The 24,906-nt window shown below is 47.0% G+C and overlaps 1 protein-coding gene across 1 annotated transcript in view; it reads left to right on the forward strand.

The window, feature by feature from the left end:
- Positions 1-1,361: 1,361 nt before the first annotated feature.
- LGR6 (leucine rich repeat containing G protein-coupled receptor 6) overlaps positions 1,362-24,906 on the forward strand; it is a 45,026-nt gene continuing 21,481 nt past the window's right edge. The window contains exons 1-3 of the mRNA XM_008072791.2: positions 1,362-1,613; positions 5,746-5,817; positions 24,401-24,469. Of these exons, the coding sequence (XP_008070982.1) occupies positions 1,540-1,613; positions 5,746-5,817; positions 24,401-24,469 (215 nt within the window). The 5' untranslated portion in view covers positions 1,362-1,539. The remainder of the gene's footprint in view (positions 1,614-5,745; positions 5,818-24,400; positions 24,470-24,906) is intronic.

The following is a 24,906-nucleotide window of genomic DNA, read 5'->3' on the forward strand; positions in this document are numbered from 1 at the left end:
GGAAGGCTGAGGCAGAAAGATCGCCTGAGCCCAGCAGGTCGACCCTGGGGTGGCCACAAGTGTGCCACTGCACTCTAACCTGGGTGACGCGGTGAGACTCTAACTCAAAAAAAACCCCAAAACTTGCAGCTTTCAAGGAATGTCCTGGTCAATTTGCTGTCACACCCAAAGTTGCAGGGTTGGCTCCCCCACCCACTGGCCCCTTGCAGGTAAGCTGGGACATTTCCCCCAATGGTGCTTGAGAATCTTTAGGGAGAATATTGGCAGGATGCTTGGGGAAGAGATGGAAGCACTTCTGGAACTTCTGCAAGGGGCTTGTGCTGCCCCCTGACCCACCCTACTGGTTACATCATTTCTCCACTGGGTTCAGGATTATGAGGCTATCAGGTCTTTGTGGATGAGGCTGAGTTTCCAGGACTTAAGTGCCATGTACCTGTTTGGGAGACTGGTGGCTCAGTGTTAAGTCTTCCTTCAAGTCAGTGAAGTTCAGGAGTAGATCCGTGATCACAGGTCAGCTTGTCTGAGCCCCGTGGGACTGCTGCTACTATCTCTGCTCTTAATCTGAGACCAGGGCAATAGGATTTCGGCCCAAATTCCAGACTAAGAGCAGAAGACAGATAAAGGCTATTAAGGCCTGGGCACACCTGTAAGGAGCCAAGAAGGGAAGTCTTCTTGGTTTTCTGGGCTGCCAAGATCTTCTGGGCTCCCGTCAATAGTTCTCAAATCACTATTGAATGTCTGGTTCTGCACGGACAGGATCATCCACCATCTATTTACCTGTTCTGAGAGGCAGCAAGTCAAGGATTTTGACTGTGGCATGTGGAACCTCCCAGAGGCCATCAACTGAGCAAGAAGCCCCAGGACTTTGATAGGAGCTCCTTGGCTCCTGGGTCCTCGGGGGGACAAAGAATGGGTGGTGCTAGGGATGGGGGACAGGAAAGGACTTCCATCTTTGGAGAGGTGTTTTTCTTTGGTTTGGTTCAGAGGGAGGATATTTCTCTCTGCTAGTTATGATATGATCTTGGAGTGCCATGTAAGGACTGGGAGGGATGATGTCACACCCAGAGCAAGGGAGCTTGGGCATAGATTTGGAAGCATAGACTGTTGGGGGAAATACTGGCTATCCACAGATGGGCTGTGGACTCAACATTGGGTCTGAGAGGAAGAGTTGAGGGTCATACGTAGAACTATGTGATGTAAGGGATTTGTGGGTTGGAATGGAAGCCAGATATGGGTACTTGAAGAGGTGGGATACAGGACATGTGGTGGCTAAATTACAACTTTAGTCCCAGGGAATATCAAAGACCCTGTTGGGGGCCAGGCTGGCCCAGTGCTGCCCCAAAGCGTGGTCTGCATCTTGCCCTGGATTGACTCCTCTCCATCCTCTCTTCCACCAGGCGCCTAGATGCCAACCTCATCTCCCTGGTCCCGGAGAGGAGCTTTGAGGGGCTGTCCTCCCTCCGCCACCTCTGGCTGGACGACAATGCACTCACGGAGATCCCAGTCAGGGCCCTCAACAACCTCCCTGCCCTGCAGGCCATGACCCTGGCCCTCAACCGCATCAGCCACATCCCTGACTACGCCTTCCAGAACCTCACCAGCCTTGTGGTGCTGTGAGTGCTGCTCTGACCCCCATCCCAGACGGGTTCTACTGGGGGCTGCATGTTTATTTGAATTGGATTGGAGCCTGCTGGCTTTGCTCTTCTCTGCATGTTGCTGAACCTTCTGGTCTCAGTTTCCCCTTTGTAAAAGGCTGAGTATGCGCATTCCCTGGTGACCTCAGAGGGTTATCATGAAGTCAAGTGATGTGAGAGCTATAGAAAAGCTCTGAGCATCACTAAAGGGCCAGGGTACTATACTCAGAATATAGCAATTAAGTTATTGTGTCTCTTGCTGTGCAAATTGGAATATAAAGCCAGAATTTCTGAAGTAATTTCCACCATTGTTGACAATCAAATGGTGCAGTCGTATGCTTTGGCACAGGGATGGAATAAATGCATCTTGTTTCCCAGCCCTGAAGAAGCAGAGAAAAGTCATCATTTGTAATTAGACAGCAAAGCCCCATCAGGGTAATTACCTGGGAGATAGCATCCCTGGCAGGAATTGGGGACTGGGGTTAACTCTGACTTCCCAGTAGGAACCTTAGAGTGCAAATTAGTTCCCAGCTAATTGCTGTGAATGATTGGTAAGTTCATAGGGTAATTACTAAGGGCTTGGAGGTCATATGTAATTGCTGTGGGTTCCACACTAATTGCTGCAGGAACATGGGTCAGGAACATGCGTGTTAGTGACTATGCTAAATGGTAGCATAGCCTCCCCTGCTTTTGGGAATCTGGTGTGCCTTTCCAAGCCAGGGAATGGGTGATACTTAGTTCTATTTGAGAGATGAAAGGCAAGCATCAATGTGTTTGTCTAATTCACTGTCCTGAGAGATTGAAGAACCAGGATGAATATCTTTGCACACCACATTCTTTTTCCAGGATGACCACACCCTCTCTTCTTCTGGGAGTTAGTGGGGGTATTTAGAGAAGGTAAACAGAACAAGGAGGTTGGTTCTAGCTTTGGTGATATCCCTGTGACATCATAGGGAATGGGGTTAGGTCTCTATGAGGGATAAGATGACTGGAGGAATGAGATCATGGTGGGCCCTAGGCAAATGAGCTGCCCCAGTCATTCACAGAGCCCCTATGTGGCACACTGAAAGCTCAGACAAGTAAAGCTATAGCTATTGCTCTCAAGGGGCTTACAGTCCAGTTGAAAGAGCAGGGTAAGTATGGGAAAAATAACGAAGGATGTAGTGGAACTTACACTAACACAGCCAGAGGAGAAGCACAGAGTCATAGTAGCATAGGATTGACAGGGAAGCTGAAGCTATGGTAGGCCAGGAGAGGGAGGTTTCATGGGGGAGGTGGGATGAACCTTGGAACTGGAAAGATGGTGGAAAGAATGAGGGCATTCCAAGCAGGTAGCAATAAGGACACAGAGGGGCAAGTCAGGGGTGTGTGGCTGCAAGGGACCAGTCGTGCAGGAGCAGAGGTCCTCGTGAAGAGGGGGAGAAGAGGCTGGCAAGGTGAGTGTGGGGACTCACAGTGTCAGCAAGGAACTTGACTTTTATCTGCCAATGGTGGGAGAGGGAGCTCAAAGGTTTTCAAGCAAGGGCTGAAAGGGGGTATTTTAGGGAGTTTAATTTGAAGGCTAGATGGGAATGAGGGAAGGGGGCTAACAGGAGACGAGAAAGTCAGTTCGGAGGCTCTTGTGCATCAATCAACATCCAGTTTAAGGAGGTGGCAGAAGGGATAGAAGAGAAGACATGACCGCCAGGGATATTTTGGAGGAAGAATTGATCTGATTTTGAGGATTTCAGGTTGTGGAAGACCAAGAAGGAGAGTTATGAATGACTCCAAGGTTTGGTTGGGAGCCAGGGAATTGGCCGGAAAGTTGAGCCTGTTATAGATCTAGAAAAGAGAGGTGGTCCCACTGGGAATAAGAAGGGGCAAGGGACTAAGATTAGAAAATCTACTGGTGAAGGAACAAAGTTGAACGAGAACCTGTCCTTTTGCATGAGTCCTTCACCCCCAGCTCAATTGAGCTTCTAGCAGGAGGTGACCTGTGGAGGGGACAGGAGGCTGAGGAATGCTGTCCAGGGACTCTGGGATGAGCTGCAGGAGGCCCAGAAGGCAAAGACGGAAGACTGGGTATGATAGGAAGCAAGGAAGAAGTTTGGTAAAAACTAAGGGATGGCCAGGGCCTGGCTGGAGGTGTGAGTAGATAAGCAGGGTAGAGGAAAGGGGCTTTTCTTCAATCCAAACCCTGTACATTCATCAGCTTCTCTGCCACATAGGAACCCCTTCCCACCACTGCTCTGGAACTGACAGGACCACTAGGAACACTTAATGGGACAGCAGTGGTGTCATGTGTCTAATCTTGTCTCTTCATCTGGATGATAAGCCCTGACACCTGCCCCAGACTGGGCTACCTGAGGCACCCAGGACTCCAGGGTGGAATGAATGATTTAGAGGAGAGAGTTGGAGGCCTGGAGCTGGATGTTTAGCTGGATGGACCAGAGGTACTGGAGGAGGCAGAAAGGGGTGGAAAATGGAGATAGAAGGGAGGCAAGAAGAATGATAGAGTTTGGTTACAGTCAGATATAGGTGTAAAGGAAATGGGAAAAATAAAACCCCCTGGACAAGGGGCGATTGTTCACTTCCAGAAAGCAGAGGCTGTGTTTTCCCCATTGGATCAGAAGCCCCCTGGGGGCAGAAATCTGTCTCCCTGACTGGAAGCTCATAGGCAGGTGGGCAAGGGCGGAGAAGACAGCTTTCAATCCCAAGGCTAGTACGACTCCCATCCCTACCCATCTGTGCTGGACGAGGCCTGCCTGCTGCCTTCATATTTGAACCACATCTTGGAGGCCAGCCTGATTTTTCTCCCTTGTCAGTGATTTCCTTTTTCTGGCTGAAGATGTTTTTAAATTCTTGAACTTTAATAGCTTAACTAGAATATGTCACAGTGTAGAATATTCTGCATCCAATTATCCTGGAACAATGTATGCTTTTGAGCTGAAGATTCCGTTCTCTCTTCATTTTAGGGGATTTTTTGTATCATGTCTTTGAATACATTTTCAGTCTCATTTTTGGATTCTCTGCTTCAGAGACATCAATTACCCTTATGTTCAATCACCTTTATGTCTTCAGCATTGATTAGTTTCTGTTTTAACCCTTATATCTCATTTAGCCATACTCACCATGATTAGCTCAAGCCTTCTCTCTGACACCAATTCCATTTTTAGCAGCATCCATACTGTTCCTTTGTTCAAATAGATTGACTAGATTTTTAATGGTATAGTGTTGGTCCTCAATTTACTTCCTTACTCTCCAATGTCATTTTTCTTTTCATCAAAAAATTTTTGTCCTTGAAATATCATTTTATTGAATTTTTTTGTCACAGAGGGCTGTTGTGATAAATTTCCTTCTGTTCCTCACTCATTAGTTGTGTTTTCTTCTAGCTTGGCACTTTGCCTGTCTTTTATTTTTTCTTTCTGTGTCCCTGTTGTATGTTTTCATAATTGGGATGCAATTTCTTTTTTCTGGCTAATGCTCGGATAGCTCTGACCAGCTGTTCAAGCTACGATCCCTTTGAGCTCCCTTTTGCCAGAAATGCCCTTCCCTCTGCTTGTTTGGTTACCTGTCCTTTGAGGCCCTGCTCTGGATCACCACCTCTTTAAAGCCTTCCTTGATTCCTCTGGCCTCGCTAAACTCCCTGTTCTCCAAGCTTGTCTGCAGTTCTCTCCAGTTGTAACATAAAGCTTAGCCTTTAATTATATGTTGTCTGCAGCGGTCTGCTGTTGGCTTCCTTAAGTACGTCTGGCCACTGAGTCAGGCAGACTGGGTCCTAGGGAGCAGGGCCATAGAAGAAGCCTCAGACTTGAGCCTTTCTGATGTCAGGCCTCTGTCCTTGAGCTTAGTGGGAGCTTGCTTTAGCCTTGGCCTAGGGCTCTCCTCTCCCTTTTTCCTTCTATAGGAAGTCAGAATGGGATAGCCTGTGGTCAATCCAGCCTTGGAGATTGTGGTTTTGGAAGTCAGTCTTGGTCAGTGAGTTTGTCCCTGGAGACAAAGGGCTGGGCCGCTGGGGCCATTTTGTCCACACTTCTACCTCCACTTTCCTCTTCACACTGCTGTGTGCACTGCCATCCCTGGCCCTGATGCTGGGGGTACCCATTCTCATGCATCTTTCCTTCCTACACAGGCATCTGCATAACAACCGCATCCAGCATCTGGGTACCCACAGCTTCGAGGGGCTGCGCAACCTGGAGACACTGTGAGTGTTGGAGTCATGGTCAAGCTCTGTCCTGTGTGGTGATGAAAGCCTGGAGTCCTGGAGTGGGAGGGAGTGGACAGAGGGAAAGCCAGGCAGAATGGGGATGCTAGAATATGGCCCCAGACTTGTTCACCCATAGCCCCTCCCTGGTTCTTTCTCTGGAATGTCACTCAGTGAATTCCTCCCTCCTTCAGGTACCCTTCAGGAGTTTAGGATGGCCCAGGGAGTGGAAAGCTAGGATCTCTTCTGGCAGAGGCCACCAAAATAATGAAAACTGTAGACAGAAATGGGAACTGCAAGGAGAAGCTGGAGGAATTCGAATATGAAGCCTGGGGGATAGAAAGCTCGGGGGTGGGGCCAGAGCAAACTTGATGGCAGTTTTGACATCTGTTTAAGGGTGGCTGCTGACAGAAGGGAGGGTCATGCTACAGAGTGAGTCTGAGACTGTTTGCCAATTGATCTAACTAGCTACATGATTAATGGGGAGATGGCCCACTCAGCGCTCCAGCCTGACTATAAAAAGCACCCAAGCTGTTGACTCTTAAAAAGCCGTATTATTCACACATCATCATCCTGGAATTCGGTTAAGGTCAGAATGCACCCAAACCCTCCCATCATTTCCTCTGGAGCCCCGCCAGCCCCCGCAGAGTGGGCTGAGTGGGCCCCACTTGAGCAAACAACTGGCTGGGCTCTCTAAGTATGGCCAGCCATGCCAGCTGGGGTCCCTCAGCTCCCATGAGGGAGCTGGCTGCCCCAGCCACCTGGTGCAGGCCTAGGAGGAGGGTGCTGGGGAGGGGAGCACCCCCAGGTTTCCAAGGTGAGCCACTGAGGTTGGAGACAGGCTCTTGGTGTCCGGGGATGGTTACAGTTCCTCTTGTCACTCCCACTACATCGTCCCCTCTACTCATAACCAAACCTCCCTATTCTCCCCTCACTCCCATCCAAGAGCATTGCTTTTAAGGTGAGGGATTTTCAAGAATCCAAAATAGCATAGGAGAAAATTCTGGGAGACAAGCTGTGGCCTGGGAAGCAATGTGTTGGGGAAAACCATTTGGCAAAGTCTATCCCAGGAAGCCTCGACTGTCGGCATCTGTGGTTGTGCAGGGAAGGGTAATGGCGAGGCCAAAACCAAAGCTCTGCTCCTCTTTCCTGTGGGCGCAATACCCAAGAGCACCAGCTGCCCCCTTGGGCTCAGCCTGCAGCAGGAGAGATGGCAGAACTAGGCATACCCTCCTGGCAAGCTCACCATCCAGCTGACAGAGGGTCAAAATGTGGGGAATGTGTCCCAGCCTGGAGGCAGGAAGGTGGGAACCACTCCCTGCCACTGTGTGTGACTTGGGCTCTCTGTCATAGACAGCCGGACAGTTAACGCTGGACAGACTTGCCTGCTCAATCCACGTATGAGAAAACCGATGTCCAGGGAGGTGGCATGGCCCACCCAGAATTACTCTTTCAGGGACAGAGCAGATCTAGGATGTCTGAAAAGAAGTCCCTAGGATAGAGCCCAGCTGTTCTCCTCGTCAGGGTCAAATATGAGTTGTGTGAACCTGTGATGTGCTAGGCATTTGGGGGATCTTGGATGTAAGAGATGACCATTTCCCTGGGAAAGCTTGTGCCCCCATAGCCACTCTCTCTCAGGAGACACAAGAGCTTCAGGGCAGTGTTTGGAGCTGGCTGCATCTACAGGGCAGGAGGGAGGCCAGTGCCACAGGCCCTGGAGTGTGGGCGCTCTTAGTTCTGCTGGGAAATCAGGTGGGGAGGGGGCACATACACTGGGTGTGGGTTGGCACTTCTAAAAAGCCAGCTAGCAGCTGTTTCTTCACTTTTGGGGCACGCTGCCTAATTCTTTCTCAATTAGCCGCTGGTTGCTGCGCAGGGCATTTGGCCCAGCCGGTGCTGGCTGAATTACAGAGCAATCCTGCCGCTAAGTACCTTTCATCTACAGGAGCGCTTGGCTCTGTCACACAAAACCCAGGGCCTGCACCCACTTTACAGATGGGAAAGCCAAGGTTAAGAGACAAGAAAGCTTTTCCCACCTTACAGCGTGGAGGCAGAAGCCCTTGGCACTAGACAGCCTGGGGCACAACGCCAGCTCTACCAACTGTGTGACCTTCGTCAAGTCGTTTACCTCTGTGAGTCTCTGTTTTCTAATCTGCAAGATAATGCCACTTGTAGTACTGATCTTACAGGGCTGACATGTGGCTTCAAGGAGATGATGTGTGTAAAGTGCTTACAGAGCCTGGCAAGCTATACAGGAACCTGCCCTGCACTCCCTTCTTCCCCGGCCCCTCCTTTCAGGGCCGCCATCTCAACAGCACCTCTTTCTTCCCTACCCTTGAGGGGTTAGTTCTTCTTCCAACTTTTGATCTCCAATTAAAAAGAGGAAAAGTGTGTTCTTTATCCTCTATTCCCCAGAGCATTTGCTGGGGAGCCTGCAGGGGCAGCCAGATGTGGAGGTGGGGGAGGGGGAGTGGCTGGGAGAATAAAAGGAGAAAGAAATGATAGTCAAACCTTTTAATTGTTGCATAATTGGCACGCTTTGCAGCCTCAGTTATTACCCTGGAGCTTTTCATGTGAGCTTCTCACTGGAAGGGTATTTCTCCCTCGGGCCCCGTAAATCTCTGCCACTTAGACCTCTCTCATCTCCGGCAGCAGAGGGAAGATCAAACCCCTGCGGCCTGAGCTGTGGTTTGGCTGGAGCTGTGGTTTGGCTCGTCTGCAGACTCCCCTTCTGGGGGAGAGTAGCCCCCCCCCATACCACCTGGGGAGGAGGGTCCAGGTGCGGGCACACACACGCGTGGTCACACAGGCACCTTAAACTGCACAGCCGGCCATGCACACACAGTGCACAAGCCCCGTGGCTCAAGCCCTACATGATCTCTGCTCCACATAGACACCCCCACCCCACCCTCTAGCAAAGCACAGAGATGCCCACTGCAAATGCACCTGCAGCAACACAGCCTCTGTTATGCCCTCGATTCTGAAGACCAGGCTGCCTGGCTTCCAACCCCGGTTCTGCCTCTGGAAGCTGGTCGGCTGGAGCAAGTCGCTTCACCTCTGTGAGCCTTGCTTTATTCATCTGTAGAATGAGCTACCCAGGTGAAGAGTAAATGAGACATAAAAAAACTGAAATTATCTTCGGAATTTGTTTCTCCAGATCAAATGATCAACCAGTTTTTATCTGGAAATTTTGAAAGTGTTGCATCACAATTTGACATTCCGAGTTGTGGCAAACAGGTGACTGGTTCTTCTACCATGACAGTGCAACTGCCCACACTGCACTAAGTGTTCAGCAGTTTTTGACAAAAAAACTGCATGATCCCTGTGCCCCACCATCTCTGTTCACCTAATCTTGCCCTGAGCAATTTTTTTGTTTCCCTGAATAAAAAAAGTCCTCAAATGGAAATGTTTTGCCTATGTAGAAGAGGTGAAACAAAAACTGGCAGAAGCATTAAAAGGCACCCAAACTGACAAGTTCAAAAACTGTTTTGAGCAGTGGGAAAAGCATTTTGACAGGTGTATTGCATCAAACGAAGAGTACTTTGAAAGTGACTGAAGTTTGGCGGGGTGCGGTGGCTCAGCCTGTAATCCCAGCACTTTGGGAGGCTGAGGCGAGGGGCTTGCCTGAGCCCTGGGGTTCGAGACCAGCCTGGGCAACTTGGTGAGACTTCGTCTCTGCAATAAATCACAAAAACTAGCCGGGTGTGGTGGTATGCGTCTGTAGTTCCAACTACTTGGAAGGCTGAGGCAAAAGGATCGCCTAAGTCCAGCAGGTCGAGGCTGCAGTAGCTGTGAGCGTGCCACCGCACTCTAGCCTGGGCGACAGAGTGAGACTCCAACTCAAAAGAAAAAAAAGAAAGTGACCAAAGTTTAAACATGTAAGAATAAATACACAATATTTTATAAATAAATTACAGTTTTTTGGGTCCCCCTTCATACATTGTGCTCTCTTGTACTCCAGAAGAACCAGTCAGATCCAAGTGATTGGGGCACTGTGAAATACTCTCTCCGGCTGAGCAGAACAATTCATACAAACTCCACACAGGCCCTTAGGCACAAACCTTGCTGCTCTCTGAGGAAGTTTGCCCTCGTAGGAAGGAGGGTCCTAGGATATTTCTCCTGATGTAGTCATCATCATTCCAGACTTTGCCAAGAAATATCAGCCAGAGGTAGACATGATGTGCTCTGTCCTGCGTCTACAACTCCTGCCTACTCCCACAATGACCCACGACTTGCTGGGAAATTCAAAATCAGAGATGGTCTAGCCCCACAGCCTGGGAGGCAGTATTTCCTCTGTTTTCCAGATCAGACCAAACCTGGTGATTTGGGACGAGTTTCCCAAGTGTCTATAGTTTGCAAGTGTTGGTAAACCACCAGAAGCCATACCTCTTGCCTCAAATACGTTCCTGCATTTAGCATTACTCCTTCAAGGTCAAATCAGTCACAGCACTTCCCAGGTATCTAGGCTGAAAAATGAGAGAAAGCATGATGAAGACCAATTCTGGGAAGCTTCTCCCAGAAGCTCTCAGGGACCTGCAACTAGATTGCCCGTGCCCCTGGGTCAATACTTAGAAAACATGCTTGGAGGCCACGGGGAGGTATTCCAGTTTGACAGGTAATAATCCTCAAATTCCCAGCTACACATAATAATAAAATCTTTGCAATAAAAACAGTAAAACATAACAATAAAAAAGGAGGGAGAGTGCCTAGACAAGTGCCAACTGCATTATGAGGGTCCCACCCTCACTCCTTAGATCTGGGAACTTGATGTCTGCATCTCAGAGCCTCAGTTTCTAGAACCAAAAAGAAGCAGGACCCAGAATGGATCTGGGGACAACAGCACCTCACACCCCCTGGGGATGGGTGATGATCTCTGGACTTTATTATAGCCTTACTAAACAAATCAGGCCCAGCTAGAACCCTGAGCTGACTGAACATTTCCCTTTAGAGGAGAGCCTGGAGCCACACAGAAAGAAACTTCCTGGCCTCAGCACCCTCTGAATCAGGACCAGTGTTCAGTGGGGGTCTGGGATGGAAGGATGGTAGAGCAGGAATTTGTAGAACTCTGCCTTACAATATAAGATGGTACCTTCCATATGAAACCTTCTTGGTGGGAGATGCTCCAGTGATCTGTTTCCATGGAACATTTTTACTTTAACAGCAGCTGCAGCTGGAAAACTCTCCTCTGTGTGTGTGTCATTGAAACCACTAAGACCAACAGGTTTCACTCTAAACTGGTTCTGACTTGGTCCTGAAAGCATCCGGCCACCCCTCACTCTTGGCTCTGACAATCAACTTCATACAGGGACAGGATACCAGATGGATTTTCACTAGGGTTCAGAGTTCTCCATGGGCTAGAATGAAGATTGGACTTGAATCAGCAGACCTAGATTTAAATCCTGGCTCTGCCACCGGCATATGACCACTCAAGAGCCTTGATTTCCACAAATAGAAAATGGGGATGGTATTTTACAATTCAGAGGATCATCGCAAGGATCACATTAAATGACATACTTCACACAGTGCCTAGAACATCACAGGTGCTTGATTTTTGTTGGCTTTCTCTTTCCTGTCTTCCCATTTAATGTTGGATGGAATATGTCCTAAGGGGGCAGGGAGGATGGTCTACACTGTGATGCCTCTCCTCTTACAGGATGGACAGGAATTCCAGAGCAGTCAGGGCATGTCTGCTGTGTTAGTTTCCTGTGGCTACCATAACAAATTACTACATACTTGATTGCTTACCAAAAGAAGCGATTTTGTTCTCGCCCAGTTCTAGAGGTCAGAAGTCCACAACCAAGGTGTTGGCAGGGTTGGTTCCTTCTGGAGAGTTTGAATCAGAATCCACTCTATGTCTATGTCTCTTTTCCTCACATCTGATGACAGTCCTTGGCATTCCTTGGCTCGTAGATCCATCACCTCAATCTCTGCCTTCACTTTCACATTGTCTCTTCCCCCCGCTATGTCTCTCTTCTGTGTCTTCTTAGGAGAACACTTGCCATTGAATTTAGGGCCCACTCTGATAATACAGGGTGATTATCAGCTCATCTCGAGATCCTTAATTCCTTCTGCTAAGGCTCTCTTTCCAAATAAGCTCATATTCACAGGTATCAGGGGTTAGGGTTTGAAGATGTCTTTTGAGGGGTTACAATTCAACCTTCTACAGGTACTCACTGGCCATCTCCATGGAAGAGCCCTCTGGGGGCAGGTTAACAAGTGGGGCAGAAACCCAGATGAATCTTGCCAATTTGCCTTCTTATCTCAAGGCAAGTGCTGATCAACCCACTAGTCAGTAGGCAGATCATAATCCCCTGCAGTTAAAAGAATTAGAAACTTTTTTTCCCTCAAAGGCTATCTCATCTCATATCTCATTTATCTCCCAACCACTAGTTGAGGAAGACAAGGCAGGAATTTGGTATCCTCATGTTACAGACAGAGAAACTGAGGCAGAGAGTGACTGACTTGCCCAAGGTCACCCAGCTAATTAAGAGCCAGGATTGGAACTTACATTTCTCTGTCTTTGGCGCAGTGTCAGCCCATCAGACCACACTCCCTCTTGAGGCTAAGAATCGAGGAACTCTTTCCTCGCCAGTTCTTAATCATCTTACATTTGTGGGTTTATTAGCTGCAAATTTGTGGGGTTTTGTGGCTTATAGAGGAATTTATTGTTCCATATAAAACTTTTTTTTCTGGCTTCCCCAGCAGAACCACTAATGACTTTTAACAGGCAGAAAATTGAGCTGGCCAATGAGTTTGTCTTGCGTTCTGTGACCATGACGAGTTATTAATAGTTCTTCCCAGCACAACATTCCCTTTCCCATTGCCCCAGTGTAGGGGGTAGCCAAGGTCACCACGGCTGTAACTGCTGCCCCTTCCTCCCCTGCTGGCAATGGGGCCAAAACTTCCGCTCTGAACTCCACCACCTCCCCGATGGCTCCCACAGACACCCCAGCCAGCTGGTCTGGAATGGAGAGGGAAGGGAGGTTAGGGAGGTGAGAGCTTGGCCACAGGTCGCTTAGCAGATGCCATGGGGAGGAAATGAAGTTCGGGTCTGGCTCTCACAGATCTGTTGGAAGGAGGAACTAGTAAGAATGAAAGATGATGGTTCTCTTTTCTTCTATTTAAGTTCACTCATTCCATAAATATTGATGGTGTTTCTAGTATATGGCAGGCACTGGAAAAAAACATTTATGAACAACAAAACTTAGCCCCTGCTATCGCAGAGACTAAAGGGTTCTAGACCAGAAGTCCTGAGTTCTTTTAAAGGAACGTCTGGCTCCCAGCATTTCTAAGCTCTTCACCTTAACCGCTCAACCTTGGTGTGCCTCAAGGCACACTCTAAGGCTCCACTTCTCTGTACACTCTCTGCCTCTGTTCCCATCTGCTCTCTGGGCTTTCGACGCTACCATCTGCTGATGGCTACTGCCTAGACCTATCTTCTGAACTCCAGACTTAAATAGCCAAAGGCCTTATTTCCGTGCTCACATGGATATTTAACAGACATCCAGATGGAAGCCTAGAGTCTGCCCCTGAACTGGTCCCACCAGAAGTCTTCCCTGTCTCAGCAATGGCAGCTTTACTCTAGCATCACTCAAGCCAAACGTTGGAGTCACTAAACAACTCTCTTTCTCTCCCCTTCCACATCCAAGCTGTCGGCAAAATCCACTGACTCCATCTTCAAAGTATATTTAGAATCTGACCTCTTCTCACCTCTTCCAGTGCTGCCGGGCTGGCCCAAGATGCCATCATTCTCTTACCTGGGTAATACATGGCCTCTTTTCTGGTCACTCCACTTTAATTCTTGTCACCCTATAATCTATTTTCAACACGATAATCAGAGTGACTATTTTAAAATACAAATCGGATTGTGTTACTCTTCGGTTCAAAATCCTCCAGGGGTTCCCCATCATACTCCAGAAAAAAACCAAAGTTTTACACTGGCCTACAAGTTCTCAGATGCTGTGACCTCCTGCTGCCTCTCTGGCCTCATCCCTTATTCAGTCTACTCCAGGCTCAATGGCCTCCTTGGATACATAGGTTTGATCCTGCCTCAGGACCTTTGCACTGACTGTTTCCTTTGTCTGGAATGTTCTTTCCACCATTGTCCACATGATTTATTTCCTCACCTCCTTCAAGACTTTGCTCAGATGTCACCTTTTTAGTGAAGTCCTCCTGATCACCACCTTGCAAATTCCATTTTCAGCACTCTCTATTTTCTACTAATTTTTTCCATAGCAGGTACCACAATCTGATATCCTAATATACTTAATTACTTATCTTGTTACCTGTCTCCTACCTCTCCATGAGTTTTTTTCACTTTTGTATTTGTTACACCTCGATAAATATTTGATAAGCAAAGGAGTGGATTTATGACCCCTGACAGATCTCTGTTCCCCTCCTGGCTTCAGTTTCCCACCTGTGCTAGAGGGAAATTGGACCATCTAACATCTAATGTTCTTCCCAGCTCCAGTTATCTGTGCTCCAAAATATGCAGTCTCCAGCCCAGTCTTCTTCCCTGAACATTAGACTCAAAGGTCCACTAGTCAGTCCTCTCACAGCCCAGGAGCTGGCAACGATGTCCCATGCTCTCTCACTTGAAGAAATACCCTGAAAATGGACTGAACTCACTGGGATAGTCCCTTAGCCCCACCTTCCAACAAGGTCACTTTCCCACACGCCCAGTTGTTTAGAATCTCAGGGCCTGGACTTTCCTCCATCGAGCTGAGGTCACCAGGAGAGATCCTCAGGCCATATTCTGCTGTGGTCAGGAGGAGCACCTCAGAGCCTTGAGGTCCCCTGCATTAAGGGGCCCAAGGTGGAAGAGGGACGTTGCTCACAGGGATCTGATCACATCCAGAGAACTTGGTCCTGTTCTGGGCATCAGATCTTTTTTTTTTTTTTTTTTTGAGTTGGAGTCTCACTCTGTCGCCCAGGCTGGAGTGTAATGGCACGCTCACGGCCGCTACAGTGTCAACCTGCTGGGCTCAGGTGATCCTTCCGCCTCAGCCTTCTAAGTAGCTGGAACTACAGGCACGTGCCACCACGCCAAATTAATTTTCTGATTTATTGTAGAAATGTGATCTCACCAATAAATCAAAGTGCTGGGATTATAGGCATGAGACACTGCATCTGGCCAGGCATCAGATCTTAAGAGTGAAAAGGACTGTCCTGGGGAGGGTGATGAGAATATGAAATCTCAGGCCGGGCTCGGTGGCTCAGCCGGTAATCCCAGCACTTTGGGAGGCCGAGGAGAGTGGATTGCATGAGCCCGCAGGTTTGAGGCTGGCTCAGGCAACTTGGTGAGTCCTCATTTCTATAGTAAATAAAAAAAAAATAGCCAGCCATGGTAGTACGCACCTGTAGTTCTGGCTACTTGGAAGACTGAAGTGGAAGGATCGCCAGAGCCCAGCAGGTCAATGCTGGGGTGGCCATGAGAGTGCTACTGCACTCTAGTCTAGGCAATAGAGAGACTCCAACTCAAAAAAAGAGAGAATATGAAGTCTCTACAAAATGTTAAAGAACTGGGGAGAAGCCTTGGTGGAATATTATAATCATATCCAGAGGGTTCCAAAAAATGAATATGCATTTTAAGAACGGAAACAACTGTTAAAATTGTAATACTCAAAGTATACCAATAATAAAAGATGAATACAAGTCACATTTGACTTCTGCAATTACAGGAGATGCTCAAAGTGGTCACCATCAGTGTCCAGACACTTCTGATTAGGATGAATATCCCTTAAAAATGTATACATTGGGAGGCTGAGGTGAATGGATTGCCTGAGCCCGTGGGTTCAAGACCCGCCTGGGCAACTTGGCGAGACCTCATCTCTACAATAAATCAAAAACTAGCCATGCGTAGTATCACGCGCCTGTAGTTCCAGCTACTTGGAAGGCTGAGGCGGAAGGATCTCCGGAGCCCAGCAGGTCGAGGCTGCAATGGTTGGGATCGGCCACTGCACTCCAGTCTGGGCGACAGAGTGAGACTCTGACTCAAAAAAAAAAGTGTATATGCATTTTTTGCAAGACCCCTGGTATACATACATACATATATATATACAGATATACTTACATATACATACACACATACATACAAATACACACACACACACACACACACACACACACACACACACACACACACATATATTTGTAGAGACAGGGTCTTGCTATTTTGCTGGCCTGGCTGGTCTTGAGCTCCTGGGCTTAAGCAATCCTCCTGCCTCAGCCTCCCAAAGTGCTGGGATTGTAGGTATGAGGCACTGCACCCAGAGATGATCATCTTTGGAAGACAGATTACACATGTTTTATGGTCTTCCAGCAGACAGGATGAGGGCCAAGGGAGGAAGTGAATTTGGCGCTCTATCTCAGGATGAGGAAGGATTACTTAATCTGTACAGTGACCCAATGGTGGCAGCACCAGACACCCAGCATATCAGGGGTGCCCTGCCATTTAGATAGTCCCAGCAGAAACTGGGTCCCCATCAGACTGGAATCTCAGAAGTGATACCTTTTCTCTCCCTTCTAGTTCTAGACTTGTATGATCCCAAGTACTTTATTAAGTCAGGGCAGCAAGTAATCTGAATATCAAAGATCAATAACTTTCATTAAAATCAGTGCTGGCTCAGCTGGACTCAGTGGCTCAGCCTATAATCCCAGCATTTGGGAGGCCAAGGCAAGTGGATTGCCTAAGCCCGCTGGTTCGAGACCAGCCTGGGCGACACCTCATCTCTACAATAAATTAAAAAATCAGCCGGGTGTGGTAGCGCATACCTGTAGTTCTGGCTACTTAGAAGGCTGAGGTGGAAGGATCAACTGAGCCCAGCAGGTTGAGGCTGCAGAGGCCATGAACATGCTATAGCACTTCAGCCTGGGTCACAGAGTAAGACTTCAACTCAAAAAAAAAAAAAAAAAATCAGCACTGGCTATGGCTTCAGGTAGATTCCAAATATTCTCTCTGGCAAGGAAGATCATGTAGGTAGAAGGAAGGAGGGTGTGTCTGTGTCTCTCAATAGAAACTGATGACAATTTTACTAATTGCTACATTTATTAATGGGTGGCCTTTTATGTAGGTTGTTTAGAAGGTAAAACAATACCATTAGTCATAAAGTTTTTGTTGGTTCCTGGCTCACCAAGTCATCTGCCCCAAGCATGAGGAGTCCTATTTAAGACAGAAACTCTTTCTGCAGTGTGGGGAGAGCAATTAAGACATGTATTCATTGTGCTAGCTTGCCTTTGTTCCAGCCTGTGGGAGATAAAAGTGGTTCAGAGTTTACAATCTATCAGAAATGTCTATTTCATGTTTCACACTGGAGAGCTAGGCTCACCCATACTCCCCCATATGTCCTTATCTATGATCTAGTAATAAACACAAATATTAGCCTTGAGAATAAAAATGTAAGTGGAAGCCCAATTAATGCTATTTATCTTTCTTAATTGCTGTGAAAAGTGGATAGACCAACGTGTGTGCCGACTGTTGCAGTGTCTAAAGAATGAAATGTCTATTCTAGTGTATAATGGCTAGTAAAACAAAGAGGTGAAAGAAATTGACATTATTTGAACATCTGTTTTGTGTGAGTCTTTGGGCCAGGTGAACAGAGCAGCCTTAAGCAATGGATATCTCCCATTTACAATGAAGAAAACAAGCTGGGAAAATTAAGTGACTTGTTCAAGATAATCCTGTTGGTGCCAGGTGTGGTAGCTCACAGTGTAATCTCAGCACTTTGCGAGGCCAAGGCTAGAGGATTGTTTGGGCCCTGGAGTTTGAGACCAGCCTAGGCAACATAGAGAGACCTGATCTCTACAAAAATTAAAAAATTGGCCAGGCGTGGTAGCACACGCCTGTAGTCCCAGCTCCTTGGAAGGCTGAGGCAAAAGGATCGCCTGAGCCCAAAAGCTGAAGACTGGGAACCTGTGATCATGCCACCGCCCTCCAGCCTGGGCAACAGTGTGAGACCCCAATTAAAAAAAAAAAATCCTATTGGTACGCAAAAGACAAGAGCTTTTTCTACTCGAATCCAAATAGCACACAAAAAGACAGCTAACCTTCAAATCATAATCTTTTGGCTTTAACATGCTTATAAGCACCAAACTCCTACCGAAGTCACATCCTCCCCTCCATTTATCCTCTCCCCCGAAATTTTTTCTTTAACCCTGCTCTTTGGAGCCAAGCCAGGATCCAATTCTGCATGGTATATAGGAAAGTGTTTTAAACTGGGAGCCAAAAGGTCTGAGTTTGAGTCCTGGCTTTGGGACTTGTAGCGATTTACCTTCTCTCTCCGAGACCCAGTTTTCTCATCAATAAAAGGAAGAGACTGGGTAGGATGACTGGAAAATCCTGGCAGCTCTGTCCTCTGAATCTATAGTGAAGCTCCCCAGAGATCTCAGGAGTTGGCACAGACTAATGGAAAGCAGAGATTTGGGGATGTGGATCCTTGAGCAACTTAGGTCTGGGATTGCATTCTCAGTTACTTTTACCGATCACATGAGTTTGCCATCAGTTTGATTGGATTTGGCTAGAAGCAGCCGAGCAGATGAAGGGGCAGATTAGCCATGGACATCTGCAGCTTCCAGACTGAGCTCTGACTAGCCTTGGGAATGGTTCCTCTTTAACCTCAGCCCTTCCCCATCTGCTTCCAGCTCCCGGGAGCAGCAGACAGAATAACGAACTTTTCCTGGGCTTCTGGTTGATTCTGGGCTGTTAAAGATAATAGACTAGAAAGCCCTGGATAGTTTTCCAGCTGAAGTTTAGGGCATCGTAAACCATCCTGCAATGGAAGGTTCAGACTGAGCTTTGTGCCAGAAGAGGCCTTTCTTGCAGTCACCAAGTGTCTGCATGTTAGAGTTAAATGCCAAAGGCCAAGACACTGCCCCAAAGCAGCGAGCTACCAAGGCCAAAGGAATCTCCACCTTGAGCCTTTGCAGAGGGCTCAAATGATCATCTTCCATGACGAGTTCACATATGTGGCTCTGTCCCTGGGCCACAGGAAACGCAAAGGTGAGCCCATCTGCTTCCTGACCTCAACAAGCCTCCTGGCATGAGGGAGACAATGTACATACAGATAACTCTACTCTGGCCTCAAACTGCCTGGGCTCCAATCTCAGCTTTTCCATTACTAGCTGCAGAACTGTGGTCAAGTGACGACCTCTCTCTGGGCCTAATTTCTCATCTGCAAAATGGAGGTCGTTATAATACCTACCTCAAAGGGTTGGCATAGGAATGAAATGAATAAGGATATGTAAATCCTAGAACCTAGAACCATGACTATTACATAGAATTACTATTTTTACCTCCACCATCATTTCTGGTCTAATACTGTGCATGCAGAGAAAAAAACATGAGGAAAGTGCTGAGAGAGTGAATGATTCACTCTGACTGCAGGGATGGGGTTGGATTTGGGGAGAAAGGTATATCTGAGCCAGACTTCAAAGGATGACTAGGATTTCAGCATCTGAGGATGTGGGGAAAGGGCATTGCAGGCTGAGGGCATGAGGGGCACAAGTAACCGCACATGGGTGTGAAAATGGCACAACCCACTGAGGGCTGTAATGGTAGATGAATCTGAAGGATTAGTTAAGGGCATTGGAGTCCATGAAGAAATGTGAACTTTGTTCTGGAAGTCTTTTCAGGTTGTTCAGTAGGGGAGTGACAGAGTCAGTTTGCATTTTAAAAAAATCTTTCTGGCAGATGTGTAGTAGCTAAGGGTACTCAAATTGCCAGGGTTCAAATCCTGGCTGTGACACTGAATTAGTTCAGGTAGGCTAAATTGCTGTAACAAATAGACCAAAACATTTATAATGGCACAAACACAATAGAAGTTTATTTCTGGATCATGTAACAGTCCAAGGAGGGTGTTTCTTCTTGGCGGGTGGTCCTCCTCCATGTGATGACTCAGGGACCTGGCTTCTTGGGATCCTGCCATCTCTAGGGCCTCATTGTTTTTGGCCTCTAGCTAGTGGAAGGGTAGAGAGACCATGGAGGAGACAGGTTGGCTAATTTATAGATCCTGGATTAGAAGTGGTGTGCGGCCCTTCCGCCACACCTACTGCAAGGGAGGCTGGGAAGTTTACTCTAGCTCCATCCCTGGCAACTCCTCCTATTACATTAAGAGGGTGCCGTCTAATAGAACTTCCTGTGATAATGGAAATGTTCTAGATCTGTGCTTCTAAAATGATAGCTGCCAGCCATATGGTGCTATTGCGCACTTAAAGTGTGGTTAGTAAAATGGAGAGCTGAATTTTAAATTATATTTACTTGTAATTAATTTAAATAGCCACATATGGCTAGTGGCTATGGTATCAGACCAAGCAGCTATAAAGAAGGGAGAGGGTGAATTTTGACCGACAGACAGTGGTCTCTGCCATAGCCATCTGTTAGTTGTGTGATTGACTACTTCAATTTTTCTCTTATTTCCTCAACTGTAAAATGAGTATAATAGTAGTATCTACCTCTTAGGGTGGTTGTGAGGATTAATAAATTATTCAGGCAAAACATTTTATGGCTGGCACAAAGTCAGTGCTCTGCCAGTGTTATCATAGGGATGGCCTGGAGGCAAGGACAGCAGCTAGGAAGTGTACAGTAATTCAGGGGAGAAAGCCCACCAGCCTTACCTCTGAATATTGCCCTTTGCTCCAACCAAGTTATATCACTTGCTCTTCTCCAGACACAACTCCAACACTCATTTCCTCTACATTATGCTCTCTGCTAGACCCACCCATCCCTTCCTATGGAATCCTGCTCTGCCATCAAAGGCAGATTTAGATTTCATGTCTCCATGAGGTCCTCCTGGTCTTTCCAGCAGTGCATGATCCTTGCAGTCTGTGAAGGTCTTAATGCTTTATGTGCACGCCAGGATCACGTCAAGAGTGCTCATCTAGTTGTCTTGAACATTTGTCTAGACAGGAGTGGTTTTTTTGTTTTTGTTTTTCCTATCTCACTACCTTCTACTTCACCCAGTATAAGTCTTTGCGTATTTTGGGCAGGCAACAAATGCCCATTGCAATGAGTTGAATTCATCAAGGGTAGAGAGAGCTGCAAAGACATGTTCCTTGGACAATTAGAGCCAGAGATTATATCTACACAGCACCAAATGAAGCGGGACTTTGGCAATTACCCAGGTCATTAAATCTGTGTAGACATCCAAATGGGAAAATTCAGGCCACCTCATTGGCATGAAGTCTGCAGAATTCTCTTTGACATTTACTCAATTTTTATTCTCCCACATTTCTCTACAAAAATAGCCTTCTAGTTCACATGCCTTTTACCACATGTCTTTTCCTACTGTCTGTTAGACTATTCCTAGCAAAATTCCTGACCAGAAACTGCCAAGAACGGCTGGAACCACTCAACTGTTTGCCTGTACATGGGTCCAATGAACTTTATAAGGATTCAATGATAACAAAGTCACATGGAATCCATCCCATGAGCTCTGTGACCATGGGCAAGCCTAACAGTGTCACTCAGGACTATCTTGTGCCTCTTGTGACATCAACCTCAAAATCTTAAGGATATTCCCCACATACACTAGATTCTCTTAAGAATTCATTAATTAAGTCTTAATTAATCAATGAATTTATGTAGACCTTTCCATTTATTCATTCAATAATGAGTTCCTGCTCTGTGCCAGGATTATTCTGATGTTTAGAATATGAAACCATGTTTCTATTTCCAGGGAGCTTTCATTCTAGTTGGGTGGAAAGAAAATCAACAAATATATGTTAGATGGCAGTAAGTTATATGAAAAGAGAGAAAGGAGGGTATCTCTTATCTGTTGCTATATAACAAATCACCCCAAAACTTAGTGGTTTAAAACATCACTTCATTATTTCTCATGGATCTGTGGCTTGGTTGGGTTCATCAGTGTGGTTATTCTGCTGCAACCTTCCCCTGGGCTCACTCATGAGGTTGTGAGCCCATTCAAATGTCTGGGGCCTCAGTGTTGGCTGTTAGACAGTCCTCTCATTCCACATGGTTCTCATCATGGGTTTTCTTACATGGTGGTGGGAGCACTCCAAGAGAGAGAAGGCAGAGGCTGTGAGGTCTCTTGTGACTTAGGATCACATCATGCCATGTCACTTCCACTTCATTCTATCCCATTCTCGAGGTAGATGCCATCTTTCGAGAGGGGAAGCTGCAAAGAAATTGTGGCCACTTTTCATCTACCACACAGGATAAGGGAATAGTGAATGACAGGATGTCCTATTTTAAATAGAGTGGTCGAAGAAGGCCTTTCTGTTAAGGTGTAATTTGGACAGAGACCCAAATGAAGTACAGGTATGAGCCACAAAATATCTGGGGGGGGGAAGAGCATTCTAGGCATATGGAATAGCAAGGAAAGTCTCTGAGGCCAGGTCAATTCAATTATTTGCATTTGAGATAAAAATGCAATATGAAGGCTTTTCAATATGGAGATACTTCTGTATCATATATGGGCAATCTAGTTTTCCTCGGGGAAGAGTAGAGAATTCCTAAGTGACCTAAGCCAAGTTGAGGGGGGAACACTTGATTTTGAAACACTGAGATGTGAGAATGAATCATTTATGCAATTTAACACCAAAAAGAGGCCATCGACTTCATCCCTACTGTCTCCATCCTCTACTCTCCCGGCCTGATTTTCTAGGCATCTCCTGTAGCCCCTGGTAGAACTCCAGGAACTCCACAGTCTGAAAATTCTTCCCTGCTTCCAACTCCAATACCTCCGGTTTCAGTCAAAGTGCTTTGCACACATCCTGGCCTCAGCTTGACCACATCCTTCACACAGCCTGTGGGAGACTCTCTATGAACAAATCAAGGTTTGACGCACAAGAGGCAAAGGTGTCTGACTCACTAAAGAACGGAGCAGAGCGGAGCAAAGCAGGAGGGGTTTTATACTGTAATTACCCAAGATCGCCAAGACAGTCTGAGGGTAATCGGGTAATTAGTGTGGTGTGTGTGTGTGTGTGTGTGTGTGTGTGTGTGTGTGTGTGTGTGTGTGCAGTGGGGGACAATTATCTGGCTCACTGGCTGCCAGACGCTTGTCACTGCTCTTCTGGCCCTTGGGCTGGGTTCCTGGCTCTACCTGCAGACTATTAGGTGTAATGACCCTGTCACACAGAGGAGCCTGTCATTATCTCCGTGTTAACATGGTATTTATCCACAAAACTCTGCCAAGTCACTCTAATTAAAGGACCTCCACGTGGTCCCCCTGCCTTGGCATTGGACGGCTATGAAAGTTGTCAAGGCAGAGGTTGCTTTAACAGTCTGAGGAGATGAGCTGGGGGCATCCTGGGAGACTCAAGAGAAATGCTATGGAGTCCTCCTCAACCCCTTGTCAAAACCTGGGATCATGTACCCTAGCAAAAGAACTTTAGGGGCATCAAGCTACCCCCACCCAAATCAGACACATTTCCACATGAAGATAACTCATTGACTACTGAGTAAAACAAAAGCCAACTCACAATTTTGAAAGTTGATATCTCTTCTGAAGTCTCTTGTAGTGATGGCAGAGAGGGAACACATCACATCACATTAGGTAAAACCCACTCTTTATGATCTCCCTCAAAACTCAAACACCCGCCTCTCTCTGAGGGGCTCCTCTGCCTTTGGGCCTCTTTTCTATTATCACAAGCAATTCTAAATCTTTTCTAATGAAAACCAAAGTTGCCTCTTCTGTTCCTCCTCTTTCCCTTTGTCCTGTCATCGCCTCCAAGGGCACAACACAGAAAGCTCCTTAAAAGAATCAAAGGAGCAAAGCCGTGATCACTTATGAGTCAATATTCAGCTCCCAGCGCTTAAGCAGTGCTATTATGAGTGTCCTTATACAAATATCTTTACCCACAGGTATAGGCTTTTCTGCAGGGTAAATTCCTAGACTTAGAGTACCTGTATATGAATCATTTAATTTGAAAAGATGCTGTCAAATAGTTTCTAAAAGGTTGTACACATTTAAATTCCCACTAATAGTTTATCAGAATGCTTGTTTCCCCACATCCTTGCTGTCTTGGGTTGCTACCCCCTTTTAAAAATTACCCTTATTATTTTTTGATTATATATGCGATGAATTTTCATTCTTTAAAAAATAGAAAAATGAAGAAAAGGGAGAGAGAAAATAAAGATTAGTTGCCAGATCATCACCCAAAGAGAAGAAGCACTACCCATTTAATAGAAGATGACAGCAAAAGCCACAGATAGTTAAGGTAGTCACCTGAGGAACCTTCTGGAAGCCATAGTGACAAGATGTGGCAAGTGGTGACAAGATGTTAAAGATCACCCAGTTCTCCTCTGATGTCTCCAAAGGCTTGAGATACTTTCTTCAGCTGGGGGGACTATTCTGAGAGAGATGGTTGCAGGTATCCACACCCCTGAAGTGTGTCTCCCCACCTCCGAACAGTTCTGCTGCCAGAAAGCTTCCAAGTCTGAGGATTTGCAGAATGGGAATGGAGCACAAACATTTCAAAAATGTGTTTCCAGACATTGGCAGCAGGATCCAACAGATTGGAAAACCCATCTCCCTGGCCAATCCCAGAGCCAACTTTCCATTTCTCAGGGACCCTGACATGCCCCATTATGCCTTTGCACTAATGACGGCTCTACTTTCCATTCCAGAGACTTGAATTATAACGAGCTGCAAGAGTTCCCCGTGGCCATCCGGACCCTGGGCAGACTGCAGGAACTGTAAGCTCCTCTGGTTTCTGTGGGTGTCCTCCTCTCCCAGTGCAGGGGCTGAGCCCAGCTGGACCTCCCTATTCCCTCACCTCCTCACCACCCACGGCCCTTGTAAAAGATGGAGCTGCCTACTCTCCCCAGCTCCAGTGCAGTTCTAAGCAGTCCTGGACCTCATTAGCTTGGCTTTGAGCATTTCCTCGGGGTGTATCATCAGCAGAAATGGCCCTGGACCCTTTCAGCCTGGGAAAACACATAGCACAAGCCACTTCCTATTAGCCTGGACCTGGCACTGCCCCTGCCTTGGTTGGTGTGTGTCCAGAATGAGGAGCTAGGTGCTGGTTTATGGGGTCACTCCTCAGTACCTTGTGCCCAGGAGGACTGAGAAGTTGGCTCTGGTTCCCCACACTCACTACTTATTATTTTATTTCAGCATTCACTGAGTACTC

Source organism: Carlito syrichta, unplaced genomic scaffold (genome assembly GCF_000164805.1).
Source record: "Carlito syrichta isolate Samal-C Ts95f unplaced genomic scaffold, Tarsius_syrichta-2.0.1 Scaffold315412, whole genome shotgun sequence".
In the NCBI taxonomy this organism is placed as follows: domain Eukaryota; kingdom Metazoa; phylum Chordata; class Mammalia; order Primates; family Tarsiidae; genus Carlito; species Carlito syrichta.